Below are 24,697 nucleotides of genomic sequence, written 5' to 3'. Positions count from 1 at the left end.
CCATTAGAACCAATACAATTCCCAATAAAACCAATAAAACCATTAGAATTTTCTGTAATGGTTTTATTGTTTTTTTTCAGCAGGGTTAGTAGACACAGATTTATGAATATGCTAATCTACCTCTACTCTATCGCACATCTCGGACCAATGATATGAATATGCAAATGAGTCCCCACCTCCACTCTTTCACACCACCTCAGACCATACATACAGCACCCTCCACAATTATTGGCACCCCTGGTTGAGATGTAAATTTATTTAGTGGAAAAAACACATTCAGAAATATTTGTTTTAATGGCAAGATAAACTTGAAACTTCATGATTCCTCTGATTGTAGATATGGGCAAGTTTAGGTGAATGGCTATTTTCTTGTAACCATTGCCTGACTTTTGAACAGCGACACGAATAAATTGCGTGTTCTCTTGTCTTTCCCATGTTAAGAGATAAGAGGAATGATAAGAGAAATAGGCATGAATCTTCACCTATTTGCTATTGTTGTTATAAACTTAACAAATGTTCGTAAAATGATGCACACTGACCTGTTACTATGGCGACATCTCCAAGCCCCAAAACATGATGCGGCACAAAAGTGAAACTTGATTGGTTGCTTTACTTGTCAGTCATACGGCCTCTAAATATTCAATCTAAAGCAAAATGTCACATTTATGTCCATTTCTATTTCTTTATTAATGACAGAATTGAGTTTCATACAAATATTATCATCTTAGGAGAAAAACACATTTTAAATTCTAGATCTTCTTTAACAGGACATAAATATTTATGTAATATTTGATTAAATGAGATCAAAGACCTGAATTAAATTTTGCAACTAAATTAAAGTAATTCACTGCCTGAAGTACACAGAGAGAAACAAACATGTTTGTTCAACAGTTACAGATGTCTGTATCATTCAGTTGTACACTGTAAAAATATATTTTTTGTTTTTGTAAAAAACTGTTTAACATATTGAAGTTTGGTTCCAAAACGATATGTTTTTAACTTTTTGTTTATTATCATGTTTTTATTGTGTTACTTTGTTGTATTTTTTTAGTTAAAAAGGCTTAAATCAAAACAAAGTTATCTGGTTTTGGAACCAAACTCTTCATTTGTTGTTTCAACTAAAAAAATAAATAAAATAAATGTGAATCAACTAATACTTTTTATGTGGAATTAACTCAAGAAAATGTTAAGGTAACACCAACATTTTCTTAGTTGATCTAAATTATTTGTAGTTCCTCAAAGAACCATTCAGTCTAATTTAACCATTTATTTCACACATGTTTTAATCTAACCTTAATTTACGTTAATAAACAGAAAAGTTATACATTATGAAACCATTCAGCCAAATGGTTCTTCTATGACATCACAAAGCACCTTTATTTTTAAGAGTGCACTCTACATTGCAGTTTCCTCTAAAAAAAAAAAAAATAATGTGACTCTTCTGCTAAATGCATTCACGAAAAACCATTACATGTTAGATATGTTTGAGTTTTTTGTAGTAGGCACTTCTGGTCTTTTAACCATCATTAACCCAATGTCCGTAAAGTTCACGAGCCCATAGTAATTATTTTGTTATTAAATGTTTCATTAAGGATGCTTGCATGTGCCCTCTTTGTGGTTCCTGTGTCTTTACACTGTGCCCAATTTAAGGTCTTGAGAAATTAAGGGTTACCGACGTTCAACATTGAAAATTTGGTTAAAATAATGTCAGTTGCTTGTTCACTGTTGATACAACATTGAAACAACGGTAAATGGTAAACAGTTGCAAAGGATCAATAAATGAATATTTAATGACAATTTTATGTAATTTGTGAATCATTCAGTAAAAAGCTATAAAAACAAAATTTTTTGAAACTGATGAAAATACTAGTATTTAAAAATGTAACAAAAGTAATTGGTAACGTATGAATAGGGGAGACCGGGTCTGGTTGTCTCACGGGTTGGTTGTCACACTGCTGAGCAGACACAAAACATTGAAGTTAGGAGACAATTTTTTATTTTTATGTGTCAGAGTAAATTTTCATGTTGGTGTTGTTTTTGTGTTGAGATCTTGTATGATATTAGTCATTCAAAAACAAAACACTCATTAAAAAGCTAAAAGTAGTAGCTTTATTTTGAGTCATCTTTTAGCTATCAAGTTAAAGCCGTCTGGCAGCTAGCTTATCATGTTTGTCAAGAAGTCAGTTGGGGATGGTTGTCACATAGCTTGCGGGGTTGGTTGTCACATAAGAATATTGGACATGTAGACCTTTTAAGACTGTTTGTTTGTTTTTGTTTGTTGTTATAAATAAATAAAGCATCAAATAAAGAGGTTTTAACACAAAAAATTATTTCATTTTATTTCTCAACACAGTAGACAATAGGCTTTATGCCCAGCTGCACTACTTCCTCAACTTCAGCCAGCTTCTTGTTTCCAGTCTGCCATTATTGGACAAACTGATTAATCCAGGTGTGCCTGACCTCAGTAGTCACAACAACAATAATCAGACACACTTGGATTAATCAGTTTGTCCAATAATGGCAGACAGGAAACAAGGAGCTGACTGAAATTCATAGTGCAGCAGGGCATAAAGCCTATTTAAGTAACTGATTACCCACTTTAATCCCATTGTTTAAAGATAAGGGGCATTAATAACAACTATCATAGGGGTGGATTCATATTAAAACGTATTTGCAGTTTCTAGCTTAAAAAAATAAAAAGTTACACATTATCTTTTCAGATCCCAATTTATCACTGAAATCCTATTGAATCACTATAGGGACAACCAACCCCATACCCTGTGACAACCAACCCCGTGATGGGGTTGGTTGTCACATTGTGTCAGAGTGTCTTTGATGGTTAATTACTTCCTGTTACAATACAATCGAAAAGTAAAAAGTATACACATTTAAAGCCAAGACTCCAAAGTTTCATTTCGTGTAGGAATTACTGCTGAAAGATTTTTTGAAGATGAGCAATTCATGCATGAGTAAAAATTGTGACAACCAACCCCGGTCTCCCCTATGTATAAAGTAAAGTAAATATGATATTTAAGTTTTCTTTTTCCATACATTTGTAAAACTTTCTAAAATTCTGTTTTTTTACTTTGTCATGGGGTACGTAATGTAGATTTATGAGGAAAAATGTAAATAATTGCATTATCACACAACAGCATTAACAAAATTAAAATATTAATTTATGTTTAAACAAAGAGTTAATCTATAGATAAGTGCGAACAACAGATGTGTTCAATCAACTTTAATTTTATTGACTTTAATTATATTTATAATATACTCATCTTTCTATTAATTCCATGTATTTAAATGATTGAAATGCAAATGGCAAATCAAAAGGAAATCTTTCTTCTTATTCATGAGCACATACAGGTGGATTGTTTAAACTCATTGAGTGATGTTATAAGAAATGTTATGCCGATGTGTTTGTGATGATGATGATGATGATACATTAGAGGATAATCACTGCTGCTGACTGCTATTAGGCAACAACGGATCCATCTCTACCTTCACTGAATCTTCTCTTTTCCTCACTGAATCCTCTTTTTTGGAAGCTGTAAGAAACACAGATAAGAGATCAAATCAAAAGTTGTTTATAGAGGGAGCAGCAGTGATAAACATCTTTAAATGAAGGATGATCTCAGTCAATCATTCTGATGTTTTGAAGCATCTTGTTGGATTATAATCCTATAATGTTTGTTCAATCAAAAGATTTAAATATCTCCTATGATAACATTACTGATATGATCAAGTCAGGGCCGCTACTGGCCAAATGGGTGCCTTAAGCTGACTTTTACTGTGGTGCCCCCTTTAGTTAAAAAAACAACAATAACAAAATCACACACAACTATACTGCCCTACAAAGGCTAAGTGCAGTAACTACGCAAACACTGAAATTGAGAAAAATGCCCTTAAAGTTTTTTACCCCAACCAGTCAAACATGTTACTGCAACTTTGGCACACACGTTTCTCTGAAATGGGCTTTGTGAAATCTGTTGTGTCTTGTGACAAAATCTCCTGGGTTCAGTTGTGTCCCATTTCAACCTTTAACTCAAATTTGACCAAATGCGTAATTACTGTGCTTTGGCTTTGTAGGGCAGTATAGTATGTGTGAGAATATAACTTTATTAAAATGCTACTGTTATCATTTATAATTGTATTTTGACAGCAACACAAACTATATAAATATGCATTTATAATAAACCCAAGCAACGATGGTTTAAAAACAGAAAAATAATGAGAAACTAATACATAAAACGACACAAAAAGATGCGCCATAATTAGGACTGACATATATTGTATGCATGCAGAATTTACCGAATGAACTGCACAACTTTTCACAATGCTTGCTATTTATACTCATTTTATAGATTGGGTTGAACTAATAGACTTCAGCTTAATCTAATGTGACAAAGCTAATTGTTTGTATTTTAATTTTCACTTAAATTCAAAAAGCACGTAAACTGTTAAATCAAGTTTTTAACAATTAAGAGCACTAACTAAAGTAAAGTCTTTTCTATTCTTTAAAGGAATAGTTCACCCAAAAATGAAAATAATGTCATTAATGACTCACCCTAATGTTGTTCCAAGCTCATAAGACCTCCGTTCATCTTTGGAAACACAGTTTAAGATGTTTGAGATTTAGTCTGAGAGCTTTCTGACCCTCCATTGAAAATCTATGTACAGTTTACTGTCCATGTAATGTAAACATGAAGCCATAAGTAATTTTTGTTATTTTGGAACAAAATGTATTTTCAATGCTTCAACACATTGTAACTGACACACTGATGTCACATGGACTACTTTGATAATGTTTTTATTACCTTTCTGGACATTTACAGGATAACATACATAGATTTCAATGAAGGGTCAACAAGCTCTCAAACTAAATCTAAAACTGTGTTCCGAAGATGAACAATGGTCTTCTGAGCTTGGAACGACATTCCTTACGTTCTTTTAATTTTTGGGTGAACTATCCCTTTGAGCACTTTAGAAACTGTGCAGACTGTTCCACATGCTTTCTGTATTTTTATGTTTTTTACGCAAATCGATCTGCACAGCTTACTGCTTACTGCATTCACCGTAAAATGCTTTATATCACACTTATGTCACACTTTTAGTGGTTTTACCAACAAAGGCCACTAGGTGTCAATGGTTTGCTGCATGCTCTTGTCACAAATTAATTAATTACTGTAACGGCATTATTATTAATGGAAAAAGGTTTTGAAATATGAAAACTACATTCTTAGAGCTTTCCAGTGATATATAGTTTGTCAACATTTTTAAAGATTTGTAATAGGATATAGTGTTATGAGTATATCAAATGAATATGCATTCCTATTGGGTGGGGTGGGGGAGTCATATAACAAAAAACTGTCACTACATCATTTCTATCATCAGATGACCTTGAAATATGAAAACTACACTCTTAAAGCTTTCCAAAGATGTATAGTTTGTCAAGATTTTTATGTTTAGACTAGGGTATTAGTGTTATAAATATGTAAAATAATGTGGTCCCACATTCAGTTCATCCATTGAGAAAGAGGAAAAGCATAAAGTGATGATTTTTGGTTGATTGGTGCTAATAGAGGGACTGTCACACCTCAAATAGACCAAATAGAGATAGGCATTGTACAGTATTTACAGTTCAGCATTTTAGGCAATTTTTGCACGACTAGCTGTTATTACACACCATGGGGATCTCAATGGTGGCCATGTGCCTGCAGGAGAAAATGTGGCGTGAGAGTGGGGTCAATTATGTGAGGGTTGGCAGGCCTGGTTTGTATTTATGATGTTGTGATTCATATTTATACAGAATTACATTTTTTTATTTTCCAAACATATATGTAAAGTGGCGGTACTGGATCAAGTAGTAAATGGTTTAATGATGTTTCACAAACTCAAGGCTGTTAAGTAATTTAGAAGTGAAAAGTGTAATAACTACAGCAACAAAAAGGGTCAAGAGGTCAAACATCATCTTATAGTCATATAGCCAATAACATAGAAGCTGAAATTATACATGAAAAAAAAAACATGAAATAATCTACAGTTTATCTGACCTAAAATGAAAGTGTGAAGTAATATCATACTGAACTTTGATACTGTGACTGGAGTACAGATGTTAATCATTATTACACTGAAAGATTTCAGTTACTCACCTCTGACAATCACTCTGAATGTTTTGTATGAAGTATTCCCACCTTTGATGATCTTCAGTTTATAAACTCCATCATGTTTCTCACTGATGTTTTTGATGTTGAGATCTCCAGTCTTACGATTCAGACTCAGTTTATTTCTGAATAGACTTATATCATTATAAGGTGTAATACAGATCTTGTTTGCAGGATTGAGTTCAGCTATGAGAGTTTCTTCATCTCCAAATCTCCACTCTATCAGATCACCTGTCTTTATGATATTAACTTCAGTCTCCAGATCAACAGATTCTCCCTCATACACTTGTAATGTTTTTATTTCATCTGTAACAGCAGCAGACAGAAACACAGAAATGAAATCAATTAAAATAATTAACTTATTATAAACATCAGCTCATATTCTCATGAATTAATGTTTATTTATTAACTCAATCTTTCAGATTCTCTATCAGTATATAAATCTACTAATGGCTACATTTAAGATATCATGTTCTAATAATTCTACTAAATAGCAAGATCTCAGTGTCTATTTTTTCCCAACTGATGAAGAAGTGAAGAAAGGATTCATGCTATTCGGCGGAATGAAGGCAAAAGTTTAGCCGTTTCAAAAGGTAGATAACCGACTTCCAGTTTGTTGGAGCAATGGATGTGCAAAGGTTTTCAATATCACTGTGGGATCTCCCCCAAATCTCCAATAATTACACGATTGGGAAAAATCATTAACAAGCAAAAGTATCCAAACTTGAGAAGGGATATAAATTCTTCTATGAAAACTACATCTTTAATTATAAAAATAAGTATGTTTAATGTTTAAACATTTGTTTATTCTCTCGACATGGCTAACGTTACCTAAAGTTAACTTAGCTGGCTAAACCATTAGTTTTTGATGAAATCTGTAACGTTATAAAACTTACAAAGACGCAAACCGATACAACTTTCAACACACTTTTTTCATGTAAACCTGTTCAGGATGAACTGTAGTGAGACCTAGTTAGAGGACACATGCATTTGTTTTTGTTTATAGTTGCTACATTTAGCGTGTTAGACTGCGGTTGCAGTGTTCAAATAAAAAATGTTAGACTGCGGTTGCAATCAATTTATGTTAATGTTTTGTTTGTATTCTAATTTTAAACAGTACATAATGTATAATGTTTTATTTATTTAGATTTAAAGGTAAATATTTCATTCTTTGGAACATTTATCTTTATTGAAGGTGCTTGAACTGTAACATAAATTTGTAATTTGGTGCCTATTTGACTGAGAAAAGACAGAACGTGACTTTAGGGCGCATTTGTATAAAAGACAACAACTCCCACAATACACAGCTCTGCAAGCCACTCCCATTAATCCAGAACACCGCTCAGCTGTATGCTATTGTGTACATACATGCCACTTGGTATAAGACTGCACACAAACGCATCCACTGTCATTTCTGCTCCTATTTCACATCTGATTAACACATCTCTTATCTCTGCAAATCTTCCGATTTCGTTAAAGACTGCTGCTATTACACCTGTCCTTAAAAAAAACAACCCTTGACCAAACTGACTTTGCTAACTATCACCCAATTTCTAATTTGCCATTTGTTTCAAAAATAATAGAAAAGGTTGTGGCCGCTCAATCCAATCTTTTCTGGCTGACAACAATCCTTTTGACATTTTTCAATCCGTATTCCGACCAAATCACAGCAACGAGACAGCTTTAGTAAAAGTTACTAATGATCTCCTCCTATCTGGTGATTCCGGCAACGTTTCCTTACTGCTATTACTCGATCTTAATCCAAATTATTACTGACGCGCCTCTCAGAGATTGGTATCTCTGGAGCAGCGCTATACTGGTTTTCCTCCTATTTGACAAACAGACAATATTTTATTTCTATGCACAAATACAAATCGCCAACTGTTCTACTCAAACAAGGTGTTCCTCACGGTTCAGTTCTCGGACCATTACTGTTCATCATCTATAGTAGGGGTGTAACAATTCATCGATTCTTATCAATGCATTGATTATGCAGGTGCCGATTCGATTCATCGATGTTTCCGCAAGAGGATCGATTAATGTGTTTATTTTGCCGCATGTCTGCTCGCCTGTCTATTTTCAGCATTCGCTCAGACATATACGTACAACCTACTCCTAAGCGGCGTGTGACGCTAACTAACCTCATAGTTATCTTCTACGTCACACCGCTTCAGACGTGTTACGTTTCACAGTCTGTTGTTTACACACATTGTTGAGTCTTTTAAAAGCGATGGAATCATCAGGGCGAGCTGATAATGAAAGTGAAATATTCAACACTCCAGTCGGCGCCAAGTCATGGGTATGGAAATAATTTGGCTTCAGAAAAACAGATGGAGCACTGGTAAGAGATGTTGCCGTTTGCAAAGAGAAAGACTGTCAAGTGTGAGTTAAGGAATGCGGCAATACGTCGAATCCTGGTCGAATCTATCCGCACACCTAAAAGCCGCATAGTATTGATGGTGAGTGTAAAGAAATAACACAGGCTTCCATTTGCAGTACATTCAGCACAACTGCTATAATGTAACATACACATTTTGTGAATGGAATACTGTTTCTGTATTCTCAATAAAAGGCAAATGATGTGTTATTTTTGTTGATTTATTAACGTGCAAAATTAACGCGTTAACGCAAAATCATTTTAACGCCACAAATTTTATTAACGCTCGATTAAGGCAACACGCAATTTCTGTTTAACCCTCTGTCTAGCCCACAGCTGGATGAATTGAGACACAGCAAGTGACCTGCGCTGTCTAGATGAATCGGAGTATTTCATAAAAATAAGAACATTAACCTCTTACACTCTGAGGCTATTTTGGGGATTTTCGCCTGGATTTGGCCTACCCAATTTCAAAAGCTTTTCATACCCACAAGCAGAGGTGCACATACAAAAGTTTGGTATCATTTTACAGGAAACCCTCTGAAATTACATAAAACACTGTTAAAAGTGCTCAACATGGTTGTATGTGTTGTCAGTCCTCTAATAAACACAAAAATAAATAGGCGCTTTTTGATGTTTTTTTTCTAAAGTCTGTATTTAAAAGTGTATAACTCTGGCCCTGAGTGGGAACGAAACCTGCAGACAGTTTTATTTGATTCCAGCAATTGCCAGCTTACAGAGGAAAAAGGAATTTTTTCTCTATCATAATAATTGCAAAAGTTATTTTACTCCAACTGATGGGAGGAATAATACGCTTATGGAGTACAATTTGTGCCAAAAAACATTTGAAGTGCTCCCATAACCACATACAGTGGAATAAATGCAATTGCTTTATATCATTTTGCAGAAAACCCTTTGAAGTTACATAAAAAGCTGCTGTTTGTGACAAATATTGTTATTTATGTGGTTTTTCATATGATAAAACACCAAATTTTCTTTTTTTATGTTGTAAATACTGCCTCTGATAGTGTATAACTCTGGTTCTGGGTGCTCTAGCAGACTGCAGACAGTTCTGGTTGTTAACAGCAGCAGACAGTAAACACCCAAAAAAATAATGAACTCTTTAGCATGTCGCATTCAAAAGTTATTCTCATTTTACTGAAGTGTGCGAAAATACATTTTTCATATAAATATTAATTTTTTGTTTTGCACATATAATAAAAAGCAAGGGATTATTCATGCACACAACCAAAGAAAATGCTGTGAATTGACTCATTTTTTAGAGTAGGACCTAAGAGAAAAGATGGTGTATCATTTGTGGCTATCTGTGCTATCTGAGGCAGTCCACACTCAATTATCCCATATGTTTACAAAAGACGATTTTTTACATCATTATTCATTCGACGATTGTAGGATATGTGATAATAATAGGACAAAAATAACACTGCAGCATTATTCCTGAGAATGAGAGCTTTCATTTGATATAAGACTTGCCCATGTTTGTCATACTTGAAAAATATGAAATATGTGAATATTAAATGATATTAAAAATTATGGGGGGGGGTGATAGTGTAAATTAAGTGTAACTAACTTTCTTACAGTGAAACATATCTCAAAGTGATGCATATCTGCAGAAAGTAGAGAGTCTAAGCTTTCAAACAGTATCTCATATGTGGTACTGGGTCCATGACAGACCATTAAAAATTAAAGGAATATTTTATATTAAGTCAAAATAAGATAATTCTGGACCCGGTACAGGGTCCACAGAGTCAAACAAGTTAAACTCTCGTCTAGCGAATCCAATGCTCTAAATGGTCATTAAACAACTAAAATGATCTTTATCTGTACGTTTCCTGAGAGGTATATACCGTCCCAAATCCATAATCTAAAGCAAAGAAGCGTCTTCATTCACTTTTGGTTTAGTTTTTAAAGCATGCAGAAATGACAGAAAATAGACTGCTTGATGCTTAAATAATTATTAAGAGAGATAAAGTTCTGGACCTGATTGATATTAAAAGAGTTATTAAGAGTGACAAGACTCAAAAGCGATCTTTCTGACGCGCATGCACACAAACGTGCGAGTTTGTGACCCTGATATGGACATCTAAAATTACAGTTTTAAAAATATCTGTTTAGACAAGAATTCACGCAGGTATGAGCTATAAAATGTTATATCTGAAGTGAATGTTTGGTTAACTGTTAAGGAAAAGTTTCTGTTGTGTAACATTAGGCTAAATCTTGCATTAGCCTACAGTATAAGCGGTCTGACTCAATGTCAAAATTAAACAATACAAAAAAACATAAATTTAACACATAGTGATATTGTTTTTGCTTTGCGTAAACAGGTGTAGTTCTGTCATGTTTTGTCAGATTCCAACAAATCATGCATTGTTTTGAAGTTTTTTAATGTTAAAATATAAATAACTAATTTTAGAAAATTTGCTCATCCCATCTCAATTTGCCAGCACACTTCACAAATGATGCAGCAGCAAACAGAAATGAAAAAAGGTCTTCTAAAGGGAAAATCATATCTAAAACGATATCTGATGGTTCTGTTGAAAATGTAAGCAGGCTGTTGTAAACATACATTTGCATATAGCATATATATATTTGAAATCATGAAATCATGCAATTAATCTAGATTAAATATTTAAATCTTTTGACAGCCCTAAAAAAAATCTAGTATTGAATCGGATCACAGGGAATTCTGAAGTATCGAAAAGAATCAAATCGTTGGCTTAAGAAATCGGTATCGGATTGAATCGTCATGAAGGCTCCGATTTACACCCCTAATCTATATCATGCCTATGGGACAAATTATTCGCCGTCACGGTTTTCAGTACCACTGCTATGCTGATGATACTCAGATCTATATTGCCTGCCAACCAGACTGCAGTAATCAGATCACATCACTCTTAGCATGTGTCAGTGAGCTAAAGACCTGGCTAAATTCAAATGTTTTAAGTCTAAAATCTTATTTACCCCCCCCCCCTACCATAACAAAAAACATAACATTCTATCCTAATTTTTGCCGTGGTACTATCCATCACCCCATCTGTCACTATCAAAAATCTAGGTATCACTTTAGACCCCTCTCAGTCCTTAGATCGCTACATTAGTAGCCTCACTAAAGCTACATTTTTACAACTCCGCCGAATTACTAAACTCCGCCCATACATCAGTTCAAAAGATGCTGAAACACTGGTTCATGATTTAGTCACATCAAGCATTGATTATTGTAACTCATTATTTTATAGTTTAACAGCGCAGTCCATCTCCCGCTTGCAATACATTCAAAACTCTGCTGCAAGAATGCTTACATCCACAAAACGCTCCACTCATATCACCCCTGTCCTTTATCTTCTCCACTGGCTACCTGTGCTATCTCGTATTTAATTCAAAGTACACCTGATTACCTTTAAAGCTCTCAATGGTTTTGCTCCCTCCTATCTCTCTGATTTACTCTCTCCCTATACTCCTCCTCGTTCTCTTCGTTCTTCTGACTGCAAGCTCCTGTGTGTACCCAGATTCTGACTATCATCTATGGGTGGCAGGTCTTTCTTCTGTTATTGCCCCTAAGCTATGGAACTCACTGCCCCTGGCTCTTAGAACAATAACATCACTTCAGAAATTCAAGTCTAATCTAAAAACTATCTCTTTGCGATGTGCAACTGCAATCGTTTATGTTTGACTGTAGCAAATGACTGCTATCTATTTCTTTGTACTCTTTCATGTATAATGTTTGCTGTACTCAAACTGTTTTTGTAAAGTGTCCTTGAGCATGGGAAAGCCGCTATAGAAATGAAACATTATTATTATTATTATTATTATCATTGTCCACCGCACAATATATTTACTCCACAGGCGTGCATCGGCTTAGCACCTGTGCTCGTGAGCCGAAATGTGTCTGTGAAACAAACAAGCCGTGCAACAAACACGCCCATACGCAAATTACCTCTCTTCCCCATTCACCACACAAAGTCCTTATCCTGATCTGATGCAGACTACTCCACTGTTATAGGCCTCATACACGACGGTGAGGAATCTTCCTATAGGAGTGAGGTTGAATAGCTGGTGGTGTGTAGACAATAACCTAATCCTCAATACAACCAAAACCAAAAAACCACTCGCTCCACTTGGCCGGAAAAAAACTACACGTGTTTCCCGGAAGACTTGACGTTTACCAGTTCATGGGACCATTGTGGTACCGGGAGAATTTCATACCGCAATACCACAAAATGTATAATACCGTTTCATCCCTACTTATCGCACAACTGATCTTACTGCTGCATTGTCTATAACCTTGCACTTTTCTAGGTGTGTTAAGTGTTGTTACTTGCTGTTATTTATGTTTTTATTTTTTGTGCCTTTTTGTCTTTGTTATATTGTGTTGTCATGGTTGTGTGAAACATGTGAGCATACCAAAGCACATTCTCGTCAACTGTATTATTATATTGTTGAAATGTCTATAATAAACTTGAACTTGAACAAATAGAACTCATTGAACGCTTAACGTAACTGCGTAAGGTGAAGCCATCGCAGAGTTCGAGCGGCCATCTTAATATACCCAACCGGCAGAGGGGATCATTAACTTACATTAAAAATCATGATCTAAATTCATCCGGTTTACAGCGTATCAGTCACACAAGATAAATTTTTAGGATATGTGTACGTAAATTAATTATTACTTCTCACCATCACATGTACTGAAATATTGTTTGCAGGATTGATTTCAGCTATAAGAGTTTCATTAAATCTCATCTCACCATCTCTCTGTATGTCAATATCAGTCTTCAGATTAACAGATTTGCTCTCATCTGCTTGCGATGGTTTTGGTTCTCCCGCATCCGCTTGCGATGGTTTTGGTGCTCCCGCATCCGCTTGCGATGGTTTTGGTGCTCCCGCATCCGCTTGCGATGGTTTTGGTGCTCCCGCATCCGCTTGCGATGGTTTTGGTGCTCCCGCATCCGCTTGCGATGGTTTTGGTGCTCCCGCATCCGTTTGCGATGGTTTTGGTGCTCCCGCATCCGCCTGCGATGGTTTTGGTGTTCCCGCATCTGCTTGCGATGGTTTTGGTGCTCTCGCATCCGTTTGCGATGGTTTTGGTGCTCCCGCATCCGTTTGCGATGGTTTTGGTGCTCCTGCATCCGCCTGCGATGGTTTTGGTGTTCCCGCATCCGCTTGCGATGGTTTTGGTGCTTCCGCATCCCCTTGCGATGGTTTTGGTGCTCCCGCATCCCCTTGCGATGGTTTTGGTGTTCCCGCATCCGCCTGCGATGGTTTTGGTGCTCCCGCATCCCCTTGCGATGGTTTTGATGCTCCCGCATCCCCTTGCGATGGTTTTGGTGCTCCCGCATCCCCTTGCGATGGTTTTGGTGCTCCCGCATCCCCTTGCGATGGTTTTGGTGCTCCCGCATCCCCTTGCGATGGTTTTGATGCTCCCGCATCCGCCTGCGATGGTTTTGGTGCTCCCGCATCCGCCTGCGATGGTTTTGGTGCTCCCTCATCCGCTTGCGATGGTTTTGGTGCTCCCGCATCCCCTTGCAATGGTTTTGGTGCTCCCGCATCCCCTTGCGATGGTTTTGGTGCTCCCGCATCCCTTTGCGATGGTTTTGGTGCTCCCGCATCCCCTTGCGATGGTTTTGGTGCTCCCGCATCCCCTTGCGATGGTTTTGGTGCTCCTGCATCCCCTTGCGATGGTTTTGATCCTTCTTCATCCGCTTGCGATGTTCTTGATCCTTCCTCATCCGGTTGCGGAGGTATTGATTCTCCAGCATCCTCTTGCAATAGTTTTGATCCTTCTTCATCCGCTTGCGATGTTCTTAATCCTTCCTCATCCGGTTGCGGTGGTATTGATTCTCCAGCATCCTCTTGCGATGGTTTTGGTGCTACCGCATCCCCTTGCGATGGTTTTGGTGCTCCCGAATCCCCTTGCGATGGTTTTGGTGCTCCCGCATCCCCTTGCGATGGTTTTGATCCTTCTTCATCCGCTTGCGATGTTCTTGATCCTTCCTCATCCGGTTGCGGTGGTATTGATTTTCCAGCATCCTCTTGCAATAGTTTTGATCCTTCTTCATCCGCTTGCGATGTTCTTGATCCTTCCTCATCCGGTTGCGGTGGTATTGATTCTCCAGCATCCTCTTGCAATAGTTTTGATCCTTCTTCATCCGCTTGCGATGTTCTTGATCCTTCCTCATCCGGTTGCGGTGGTATTGATTTTCCAGCATCCTCTTGCAATAGTTTTGATCCTTCTTCATCCGCTTGCGATGTTCTTGATCCTTCCTCATCCGGTTGCGGTGGTATTGATTCTCCAGCATCCTCTTGCAATAGTTTTGATCCTTCTTCATCCGCTTGCGATGTTCTTGATCCTTCCTCATCCGGTTGCGGTGGTATTGATTTTCCAGCATCCTCTTGCAATAGTTTTGATCCTTCTTCATCCGCTTGCAATGTTCTTGATCCTTCCTCATCCGGTTGCGGTGGTATTGATTTTTCAGCATCCTCTTGCAATAGTTTTGATCCTTCTTCATCCGCTTGCGATGTTCTTGATCCTTCCTCATCCGGTTGCGGTGGTATTGATTCTCCAGCATCCTCTTGCAATAGTTTTGATCCTTCTTCATCCGCTTGCGATGTTCTTGATCCTTCCTCATCCGGTTGCGGTGGTATTGATTTTCCAGCATCCTCTTGCAATAGTTTTGATCCTTCTTCATCCGCTTGCGATGTTCTTGATCCTTCCTCATCCGCTTGTGATGGTTTTATTTCATCTGTTACAGCAGCAGACAGAAACACAAAAATAAAATCAATTCAGTTGATTTTCATCTATTAAGTGTTTTATTTTCTGATTATAAACATCAGCTCATATTCTCATGAATGAATTTCTGTTTATTAACTCAATCTTTCTGATTCTCTATCAGTATATAAATATAAACACAACTATAACATCTAGATGATGAAGTTTAGGAATCTCCTAACACAGAATACAACTAACGGATAACTGACTTTAATAAAATATCTGTTCAATACTGAGGGTAGTAATTCACTATACTATTCAGTCAGTGTGTTTAATTGTTTATATAAGATATCAGTTATGTAGTTGTTAACTATAAAACCAACCAAATATCTGAAATGAAGGATACAGAGAGTTCACATGTGTTGTAAGAGTTTCTGTTCACGAGCTTGAAGCCTACCTTTCATAGGAATGAAACACTCACTTTGTGTCAGTGCACACACACCAGCGGGCTGCGGGCACACTGGCACGGAGCAGAGCGAGACCTTCAGCCTAAGTGCCTGGGCTCAGCCTCCACCCAGCCTCTAACTTACTTAAACATGCTTGCCCAGGTTTGATGTCGAGTTTTTATAAGATGCAAAGTGGTGGCTTAAATATGGCCAGGGGTTTCTTTCATAAGAATTTAATTCACGGTCTGCATCACTGGTGCCTGTCTTGTCCGTCTCCAAGTAACGGGTATGATTTTAAAATGTAGCGAAATACAATACTTTAAACAAAATTTACTTAAGTAAAAGTAAAATTACAGATTTTAAAAACTACTTAAAGTTAAAATGTCATTAACATTAATATGAGTTCCCCACAGCCGGTTTATGTTCCCCAATTGGTTTAAAATGGTGATAGGTGTAAACAGAGCCCTGGGTATTCTGCTCTGCTCCTGTCAAATGTCAAGAGTGCATAATTGTAGCGAGAAACATTAATATAATGAGCGAGCGTGAATCTCTCTGTATAATCGCGCATCTCTCCTCTTTGCTTAAAGTTAGCGTGTATGTGCTTAGACTGTGTCCCGTGCATTAGCATATGCCTAAGTACTCTTTTCTTCAATTTCTTACTCTTTGCTTTTGGCATAAACGTTGTCAAAATGGCAACCAATCAGAAATGGACTTCAACAATGTACAATTTTCTGATTGATAGGGGTGGGACCACTTGTCAAAGTATGATTGACAGGGGGTCATAAATAATTTTTTGACAGGTGGTACCTTATACATAACGTATTGGGCCAGGGCCTAGATTTGAGGCCCGTTCAGGGCTAAACTGAACAAACATGTTTACACCTTTCAATTCCATTTCTATTATAGAAGAATAAAGATCATTATATTCTTTCAGCTGTAGATGATTTTTACCCAGTTGATGTTTTGTTTTACCCTTCTTACGGCGATAGTAAATCGCACCAGCAGCAGCACCAGCAGCAGCAAGCAGGATGATGGAAACATATATTCCTACTACAGCACCAGAAGACAGACCTTGCTCTATAATGATAAAAACACACAATCATTACTGTAACTCAATTTGTTAATCTGATCATAAACAAATATCAGAAACCAACAGCAGATCTGATTTAAACAGAATAAATGTCAATGAATCTCATGCTATTTAAAGTTGATCATGAAAATCTTCCAACATCAGATGTTATGTCTAAATGATTGTTATGGTCACCAGATGTCTTAAAGTCATGTGATAATGTTGCAAAGTATCACACAGAAATAATTTTGCAGAAATGTGCTATGAATGACTTCATATTTAAAATTATATGTATGCAGCATTTGGGCAGCCATGTGATTTATTTAATTATTTATACAACAGTTCTTTCTGGTTCTCGAATCTGATTGGCCAAGAGCTCTTCCCAAATCATGCATTGTTTTGAAGTTTTTTAATAGAGAATGTCAACATATAGATAACATATTTGCTCATTCTAACTTAATTGCCAGCATGTGTCTTAAATGATGCAGCAGGAAAATTCATATACAAAAAAGTCCTTCAGCTTTTTGTACGTTGAAGGAATGCCGGGTAAGACAATTTGTCATGGAGATGCAAAAACCTACTACATTTGTAAAATTAAATAAGAGTTTCACACTTTTGTGTGCCAGTGTTGGCATGTGTGCTGTGCTTTACTGGTTCTATTCCTAGCAGCTACCATATCAAAATTATTACTACTTAACAGATAACATCCAATAAACATGTTATCTCCATTTACTCCATCTAGCTCATACAATTGCCAAGACAGCGTCACTACGTGTATTTCAAACTGTTTGTCTCGTCACTGCCTAGAACTTCCTTCTACTAATACTCATTGTTTTGGGACAGCTGTAAATTTTATTGTTTGCTGTTCAATGAATGAGAATATATTTCAAAAATCCAAAAGCTTTCTCTCATTTTCCAAGTGTTTTTTAGAACTGAAAAATTAGTTAGTGTCCTGGAGAATTTTCCAGGTTTTCCAGCACACATGGAAACTGTGTATGTTTAACAGGTTATATCAGTGTAAGTGTTCAATGTAGAAATGTTAATAGTGCTCTGATATAAATGAGATCTGATCTAAATTCTTGATTATACTAAAAGACAAAAGTTACTCACCACTGACATTAACACTGAATCTCCTCTGAATGGTTCGTCTTCTGCTGCTCATCTTCAGTTCATAAAGTCCAGCATCTTCAGTTGTGATGTTTGTGATGGTGAGATCTCCAGTCTGATCATTCAGCTTCAGTCTGTCTCTGACTTCCCCATCTAGAGTGAACTGTTTTTTCTGTTTTTTTACTTCAGCAATCTGTTTGTCATCATTCCCAAAGAACAGTATCTGATCATAGGTCTTAATGTCAGGAACATCAGTGTTTACTGTGACCGCATCACCCTTCATCACTGACACTGATTTCACTTCACCTGTATCAAACACAGAGATTAAACACTTGTCAGTCATTTTTAATATAATCATCTAACTGAGATCATTGATATCTAATACACCTTTTTTTACAGCTCTACAACTTAATATATTCAGCAACATCACTGGCCAGCATACTAAACACAGAACAATGTAAAATGAACTGACACAATTGGACAGAGACACACTGTAATTTATCTGCTATTCACACATTCTTCCGTGATAATAACACTCTTTGGTAATGACACTCTGGCTGTCCTGAAAAGGCTTAATGGTCAAAGAACCAAGTTGAATAAAAAGTTTGTGATGAGTCTTAGGGCCAGATGATATGACAAGCAATTTTGTCCTTGTGAAGTTCAGCTGGAGATGATAACCCTTCATCCAGAGTGGCATAGCAGAGGTAGAAAAAGCTGTGTTTCCAAATAAAATAAAAGTTCGAACCCAGGAATGTCATGTCAATGTCATAGAAAAGAGCAGTGGTCCAAGCACTGAGCCTTGAGGTACCCCGGTATTGAGACACTGGGGTTCAGAGACGTCACATCTCCAGGATACTCTAAATCAGTGTTTCTCAACCCTGGCCCTCAAGGACCCCCTTCCAGAATGTTTTAGATGTCTCCTTAATTAACACACCTGATTTAAATCAGTTTGGTCAGATGGTCAAGGAAGGGATAAAAGACAATGTTTGGGTATGCTCAGGCTTCTCTTTCCTTAATCCTCCTTTGGGCTGGTCTCCATGAAATCTGCTTTTGGACTCGGCTCACACTCAATGCTTCTCTTATTTACCTGAGCTCTAGGGTTCAGACCATTAGGCCAAGTTTTGATTAAATGTTAATACTTAAACACTACCTATTGCAATACAATATATTTATTTTCTCTCCCATATATTTTGCTATTATAACTGCACTTATTTCCGTCACTGGTATAAGTTGCAGAAGGGTGGTCATTGACAAGAAATACACAGTTTGCTTTTAACGTTTCTTTAGTCATTTCAGCACTTCTACAGCTTGAACCACTGTAGTGAAATTCCCCTTTACAGTTTTGGTGACAAAATCCGGGAACGCTGGCAGTTTTGATGATCTGACAATTCGGATGCACTAATATTTTTCTTAGAATTTAGTTTTATTCAGCATATTATTTAGTACATTACTAATTAAGTCTACATTAGAATTGTTCATATAATCTGAATAAGATCTGTATTATGTTGTAAGATTTTATTTACTCACCACTGACAGTAATTGTGAATGATTGATGTATGGTATAACTGCTGCTGGTGCTGCTGGTGAGATCTACTTCATAAAGTCCAGAGAGATCTGTTCTGATGTTCTTGATTTGAAGAGATCCAGTCTGAACATTCAGGTGCAGTTTGTCTCTGAATCTCTCATCTTCTGATATTTCACTGGCGGATTTATTGAATTGAGCTATTTGAATCCCTTGAAATCTCCACTGTATCACATCATATTTCTTGATATCAGGATCATCAGTGTGTAGAGTAACAGAATCTGCATCCTTTACTGAAACTGACTTTAGTTGATCTGATTCTGGGTTACTCACACCTGCAGACACAAAAAGAGACAGTTAATAAACTAAATTCTTGAAATATTCAAAGAATCTAAAGAAAGACCAACAAAACTGCCACCCAAGTTCCAGGCTGCTATTGGTCACCAAGCATAGGCTGCTATTGTAGGTCTAAATACAATCTTGTTTCTAAACACATTATAAATGTTGGAAATGTATTAATAATAATAATAATTAATACATTTTATTTATAATGCACTTTTCATTACAGATCTCAAAGTGCTACAGGCTAAAAACAATGAGAATGAGATGAGCAGTTTAAGAAAAAAGGGGAAGAAAGTTTAAAAAACACATCTAAAGAGAACCAAAAGCTTTGCTAAAAAGAAATGTCTTAAGACCTTTTTTAAAACAGTCAGTGGATTGTGGTACCCTCAGGGTGTCAGGGAGGGCATTCCATCGATGTGGGGCAGCAGCACAGAAAGCCCTATCTCCCGGAGTCTAGTTCCGAGTATGTGAAAGAGGTTTGAGTGAGTGGAGCGGAGGGAACGTGCTGTGTTTTGTGGGTTGATCATTTCTTTGAGGTGGGGGGCATGTCCATGGATGCATTGGTGTGTGAGGAGGGAAACCTTGTACTCAATCCTGGAGGAGACGGGAAGCCAGTGGAGTGAGTGGAGAATGAAGGTATATGCTCATGTTTCCGCACTCTCATCAGGATCCTCGCTGCAGAGTTTTGGATGTACTGAAGCCTCTGCAGACTCTTGGAGGGGATCCCAATGAGAAGTGTGTTACAGTAGTGCAATCTGGTGGAGATAAAAGCATGAACCATCTTTTCAACATCTGAGAGGGAGAGAATGGGGCAGAGTTTGGAAATGTTGCGTAGGTGGTAGAAGGAGGTCTTGCAGAGGTGATTTATATGGGCATCAAATGAGAGTTGGGAGTCCATTTTTACACCCAGATTTGTGACTGTTGATGAGAGGGGGATGTTGGAGCTAGAAAATGTAATGCTGGATATGGATGAGAATTTGGTCTGGTGAGGAGTGCCGATCAGGATGGCTTTCGTTTTGGAGCTGTTTAGTTGGAGGAAATTTTTCTCCATCCAACCTTTATCTCCTTCAGACAGATGGTGAGTTTTGATGGGGATGACTGTAAGGATGGGATTGGAGCTGTGGCATTTACAAAGAGCTGTGTCATCAACATAGCAGTGAAAATGAAAGTGAAATAGAAATTTTGTTACGGCTAATGATTTGGCCAAGGGGGTTGAGGTAGAGGATGAAAAGGATGGGGCCAAGAACTGACCCCTGGGGAACACCGCAGGTGACTATATGTGGTTTTGATTTGGAGTGACCTAGAAGGATGTATTCTGTCCGGTTTGTGAGGTATGATTTGAACCAACTGATAGCAGTGTCACTGAGTCCAGTGGTGCAGTGGAGCCGGTTTAAAAGAATATTATGGTCAACAGTATCAAATGCAGCAGAAAGGTCCAGGAGGATGAGGAGGGAGGGAAAGCCGCCATCAGATGATATGAGGAGGTCATTTGTGACTCTGATGAGGTCAGTGTCTGTGCTATGGGTGGAGAGAAAACCGGACTGGAATTTTTCAAAGAGGTTATTATGTTTGAGGTGATCCTGAAGGTAGGTGGCAACTACTTTCTCACGTACTTTCAATAAGAAAGGTAGATTTGAGATGGGCCTGTAGTTAGGTAGCATTTCTGGATCAAAAGGTGGATCAGGTTTTTTTGGGCAAAGGTCTAATTATGGCATTTTTTAGGGTAGGAGTAAAATGACCAGTTTGGAGGGAATGATTTATAAGAGCGGGTTAGGACAGTGATATGGGTTTTCATCAGGGAGGTTGGAAGAGGGTCCAGGTGGAGGATTTCATCTTCCTAATGATGTTCTTCACCTCTTCTGATAAGACCTTGGGAAAGCAGTTTAGTGGTTGGGAGACAGTTAACGTTGGAGGAACAGTCAGGGTGGGAGGACCAGAAACGGCAGAGCGAATATGTTCAATTTTTGATGTAAAAAAAACCAATAAGACTTTAAACTATGTAGTACTGAATTGCAGAGAGTTAGATCGTTAACACCGCCATTGACGCCATTAAACTCGTATTTAACGCCAAAATGATGGTTTGGCACAAGCTGTTAGTAAATCTGGCCCCTTATGTGTAATGTACAAGTCAGTGCGTCAGTAATGTATGTGCGTCAGTTAAATGCATAATTTCTCCCACAAGCGTTGTTAACTCGCAAGTGGACAGAAGAGATGGATTAAAGCAACACTAAAGAGTTTTTTGTGTTCAAAAAATAAACTTGGGCAACTAAACCGCGTGACACGCCGACATCCCGGAAGTGATGTATTTCAGTGTGTTCCAATAAAAACATGTGCAAGGTGAAAAATATTAATCCTTTTTTGTTTTTGTTTGCCCTCTACGGGGGACAATAAAGTTTTTACAATTACAACACTGTACACATAATTGTTGTTTATTGTTTATACTGTATATCATGCCAGCAAAAAAATTAAAAGAATTAAAACACACGTGTGCACCACAGATCCTGAAGAAACATTTAACAATGATTAAGAAAGACTGACAGAAACAATAGCAGAACACAACTTTTATTTTATTGTACTTTGTCTTTTGCACTGTATCTTCTGATAATTTCAAGATAATAAAAGTCTGTAAAATATACTGAACCAGGAAGTGCTGTCACGTGTGAAAGGAACAAACGACTCGGACGTTCGCAGTAAACACAAAATGAACAAATCACTTTCTGAGATGACTCGTTACTCACAAGTCCTACTAAAGATTCGTTCAAAATGAACAAATCGTTTATGACCGACCCATCACTAAAACACTGATGTATTATATCCAGGAATGAATTCATACTATGCACCTGAAAATGGTATTTACGAATACGTGATAAGATTATGACTTGCCAATATTTTACAGACACTGATTACATTTGAGTGTTTGCTATCAGACACTCAATTAACAGGTACATATAATATTGTTCATCTAGTTATGAGTAAATATCTGCGATACTCACCATTAACATTGAAACTGTTTTGTATAATCTTACTTCTGACAGTGATCTCTACTTCATATACTCCAGTGTGTTGAGTTGTGATGTCTGTGATGATGAGATCTCCAGTCTGATTATTCAGCTGCAGTCTGTCTCTGAATCTCCCATCAAGAACATCATCATATATTGAGATCTTATTGCCTTTGGGTTCTCTATTGATTTTAGCTATGGTAGATTTTTGAGGTCCAAATGTCCATACTACTGTCGCATCATTTGCCTTTGTGTCAGTAAAATGAGTATGTAGAGTAACAGAATCTCCCTCCATCACTGACACTGACTTCACTTCATCACCAAACACACCTGAAACACACACACAGAGACAATTACTTAGACAGATATTAAACTGACCGTATAAAAAATAGTGAAATGTCGAAAACTCTAAAAAGCAAAGAGTCCGAATTAGGACATAATATATATATAATACATTACATACATCATATATAAATGCTGTTATATGTAGAACTTAGAATATATATATATATATATATATATATATATATATATATATATATATATATATATTGAATTAAGTGAAAGTGAAAGTGTTGCAGAAATGTTCATAAATGAACTTACCGTTGGTAAATATAGAGATGAAAAAGAGCAAAGATATCGTCTTCATGTTGCTATAGGTGTGGAGTTAATAAAGATCAGATCAGTAAAGATATATAAACATTTAATTCTTGATCTCTGACCGTTTGTCTGACTAGAAGCCGTCACACCCATAAACTTACTAACCGACAAAAGAACGACTTACGTTACATACAGAGATAACGGCAACGTCACGTGACTATGGCTAAGTGTTTCGAAAGGAGCTTACCTGTCGAATCTGCGTTTGACTGACAGGGTCGGAAACAAATCAGTTTTTGCCAAGATCAAATGATCCTCTAAATTTAAAGAAAGTCATTTTTCCTTATTTGTATGTAGGCTACTTCCAAACAATATCTCTGCATATCTGCAACAAGTGTGCCTTGTGTGAGAATGTTTTCAAAAGCTGGATAAATTATATGTAAAAGAAGTAGGCTGAGTCCTTCAACAGCAGAACAATTTATATTTCTGAATAAAAATCTTTATATTTAAGCAATGTGACATATTGTGCTTGATATATTTTATTAATTATTATTTATTTGGTGTTTATCTCTATTCAATTTATTATTTAAATAGACCAGAATTGTTCACAACGATGAGTCTAAAAACTCATGTAGTTGTCATACAGATGTAAAACAACAACAAAAAATTCCTATTCCTATCCTAACGGGAGTAAAGATTACTATCCACTCTACCAGCCGACCACTTGATTAACTAGTTGTGGAATACAAGCAGGCTCGGACAGGCAATCTGTACAACCAGGTCTCCGAGATTTTTTTTTAATGCCAAAATGTTTTCAACTGCACTAGATAAAGATTAACTTTCTCTGTACGTGTATGTGAAATGAAGCATCTGAAATGGCAGACTCGTCTATAAATCCTTTGCTGTGTCTGAAACCACTCCCTGGTTTACTCATTTACTATTGCTTATATAGGGAATGACAATTGAGTCCACTATATGGGGAAGAAGCTAATGAAAATGAGTGAGCGATTTCGGACACAAAAACAATACTGAATAAATGTGTTTTTAATAAAGTTTGTTCAAATAACTCTCATAATGTGTTGAATGAGAAAGATACTGCTGCTGACAGTAAGGAGGAAGTATCACATTAATAAAATGAATTACATACATTGGCTTTACACATTCTATGTTCAGTACCCTATAATGATAAAGTGATAATAGTTAAGTCACGTGCAAACGTATACAGTATAAAACAAAAATATTACAATATCATTAGCATTTAGACCTTTTATAGATGGGTGTCTGCTTTTTAGGACAAACACATTTATGAAATTACCATTGGTAGACTTCAGAAAAGTTGTACATCTG

At 36.9% G+C, this 24,697-nt stretch overlaps 1 protein-coding gene across 1 annotated transcript; it reads right to left on the bottom strand.

Annotated features, from left to right (window-relative positions):
- Nucleotides 1–3,456: 3,456 nt before the first annotated feature.
- Nucleotides 3,457–23,508, bottom strand: LOC129453501 (uncharacterized). Its single transcript, XM_073865274.1, has 8 exons — nucleotides 23,357–23,508; nucleotides 22,748–23,083; nucleotides 19,418–19,747; nucleotides 17,894–18,196; nucleotides 16,687–16,791; nucleotides 13,308–15,302; nucleotides 6,153–6,470; nucleotides 3,457–3,548 (listed from the first exon to the last, which is right to left on the bottom strand). Exons 1-8 carry the CDS (start codon nucleotides 23,400–23,402, stop codon nucleotides 3,457–3,459), a joined length of 3,525 nt encoding a protein of 1,174 aa, XP_073721375.1. The 5' UTR covers nucleotides 23,403–23,508.
- Nucleotides 23,509–24,697: the final 1,189 nt, after the last annotated feature.

This window comes from Misgurnus anguillicaudatus, unplaced genomic scaffold (assembly GCF_027580225.2).
Source record: "Misgurnus anguillicaudatus unplaced genomic scaffold, ASM2758022v2 HiC_scaffold_31, whole genome shotgun sequence".
Taxonomy (NCBI): Eukaryota; Metazoa; Chordata; class Actinopteri; order Cypriniformes; family Cobitidae; genus Misgurnus; species Misgurnus anguillicaudatus.
This window is presented reverse-complemented; position numbering and strand designations above follow the sequence as displayed.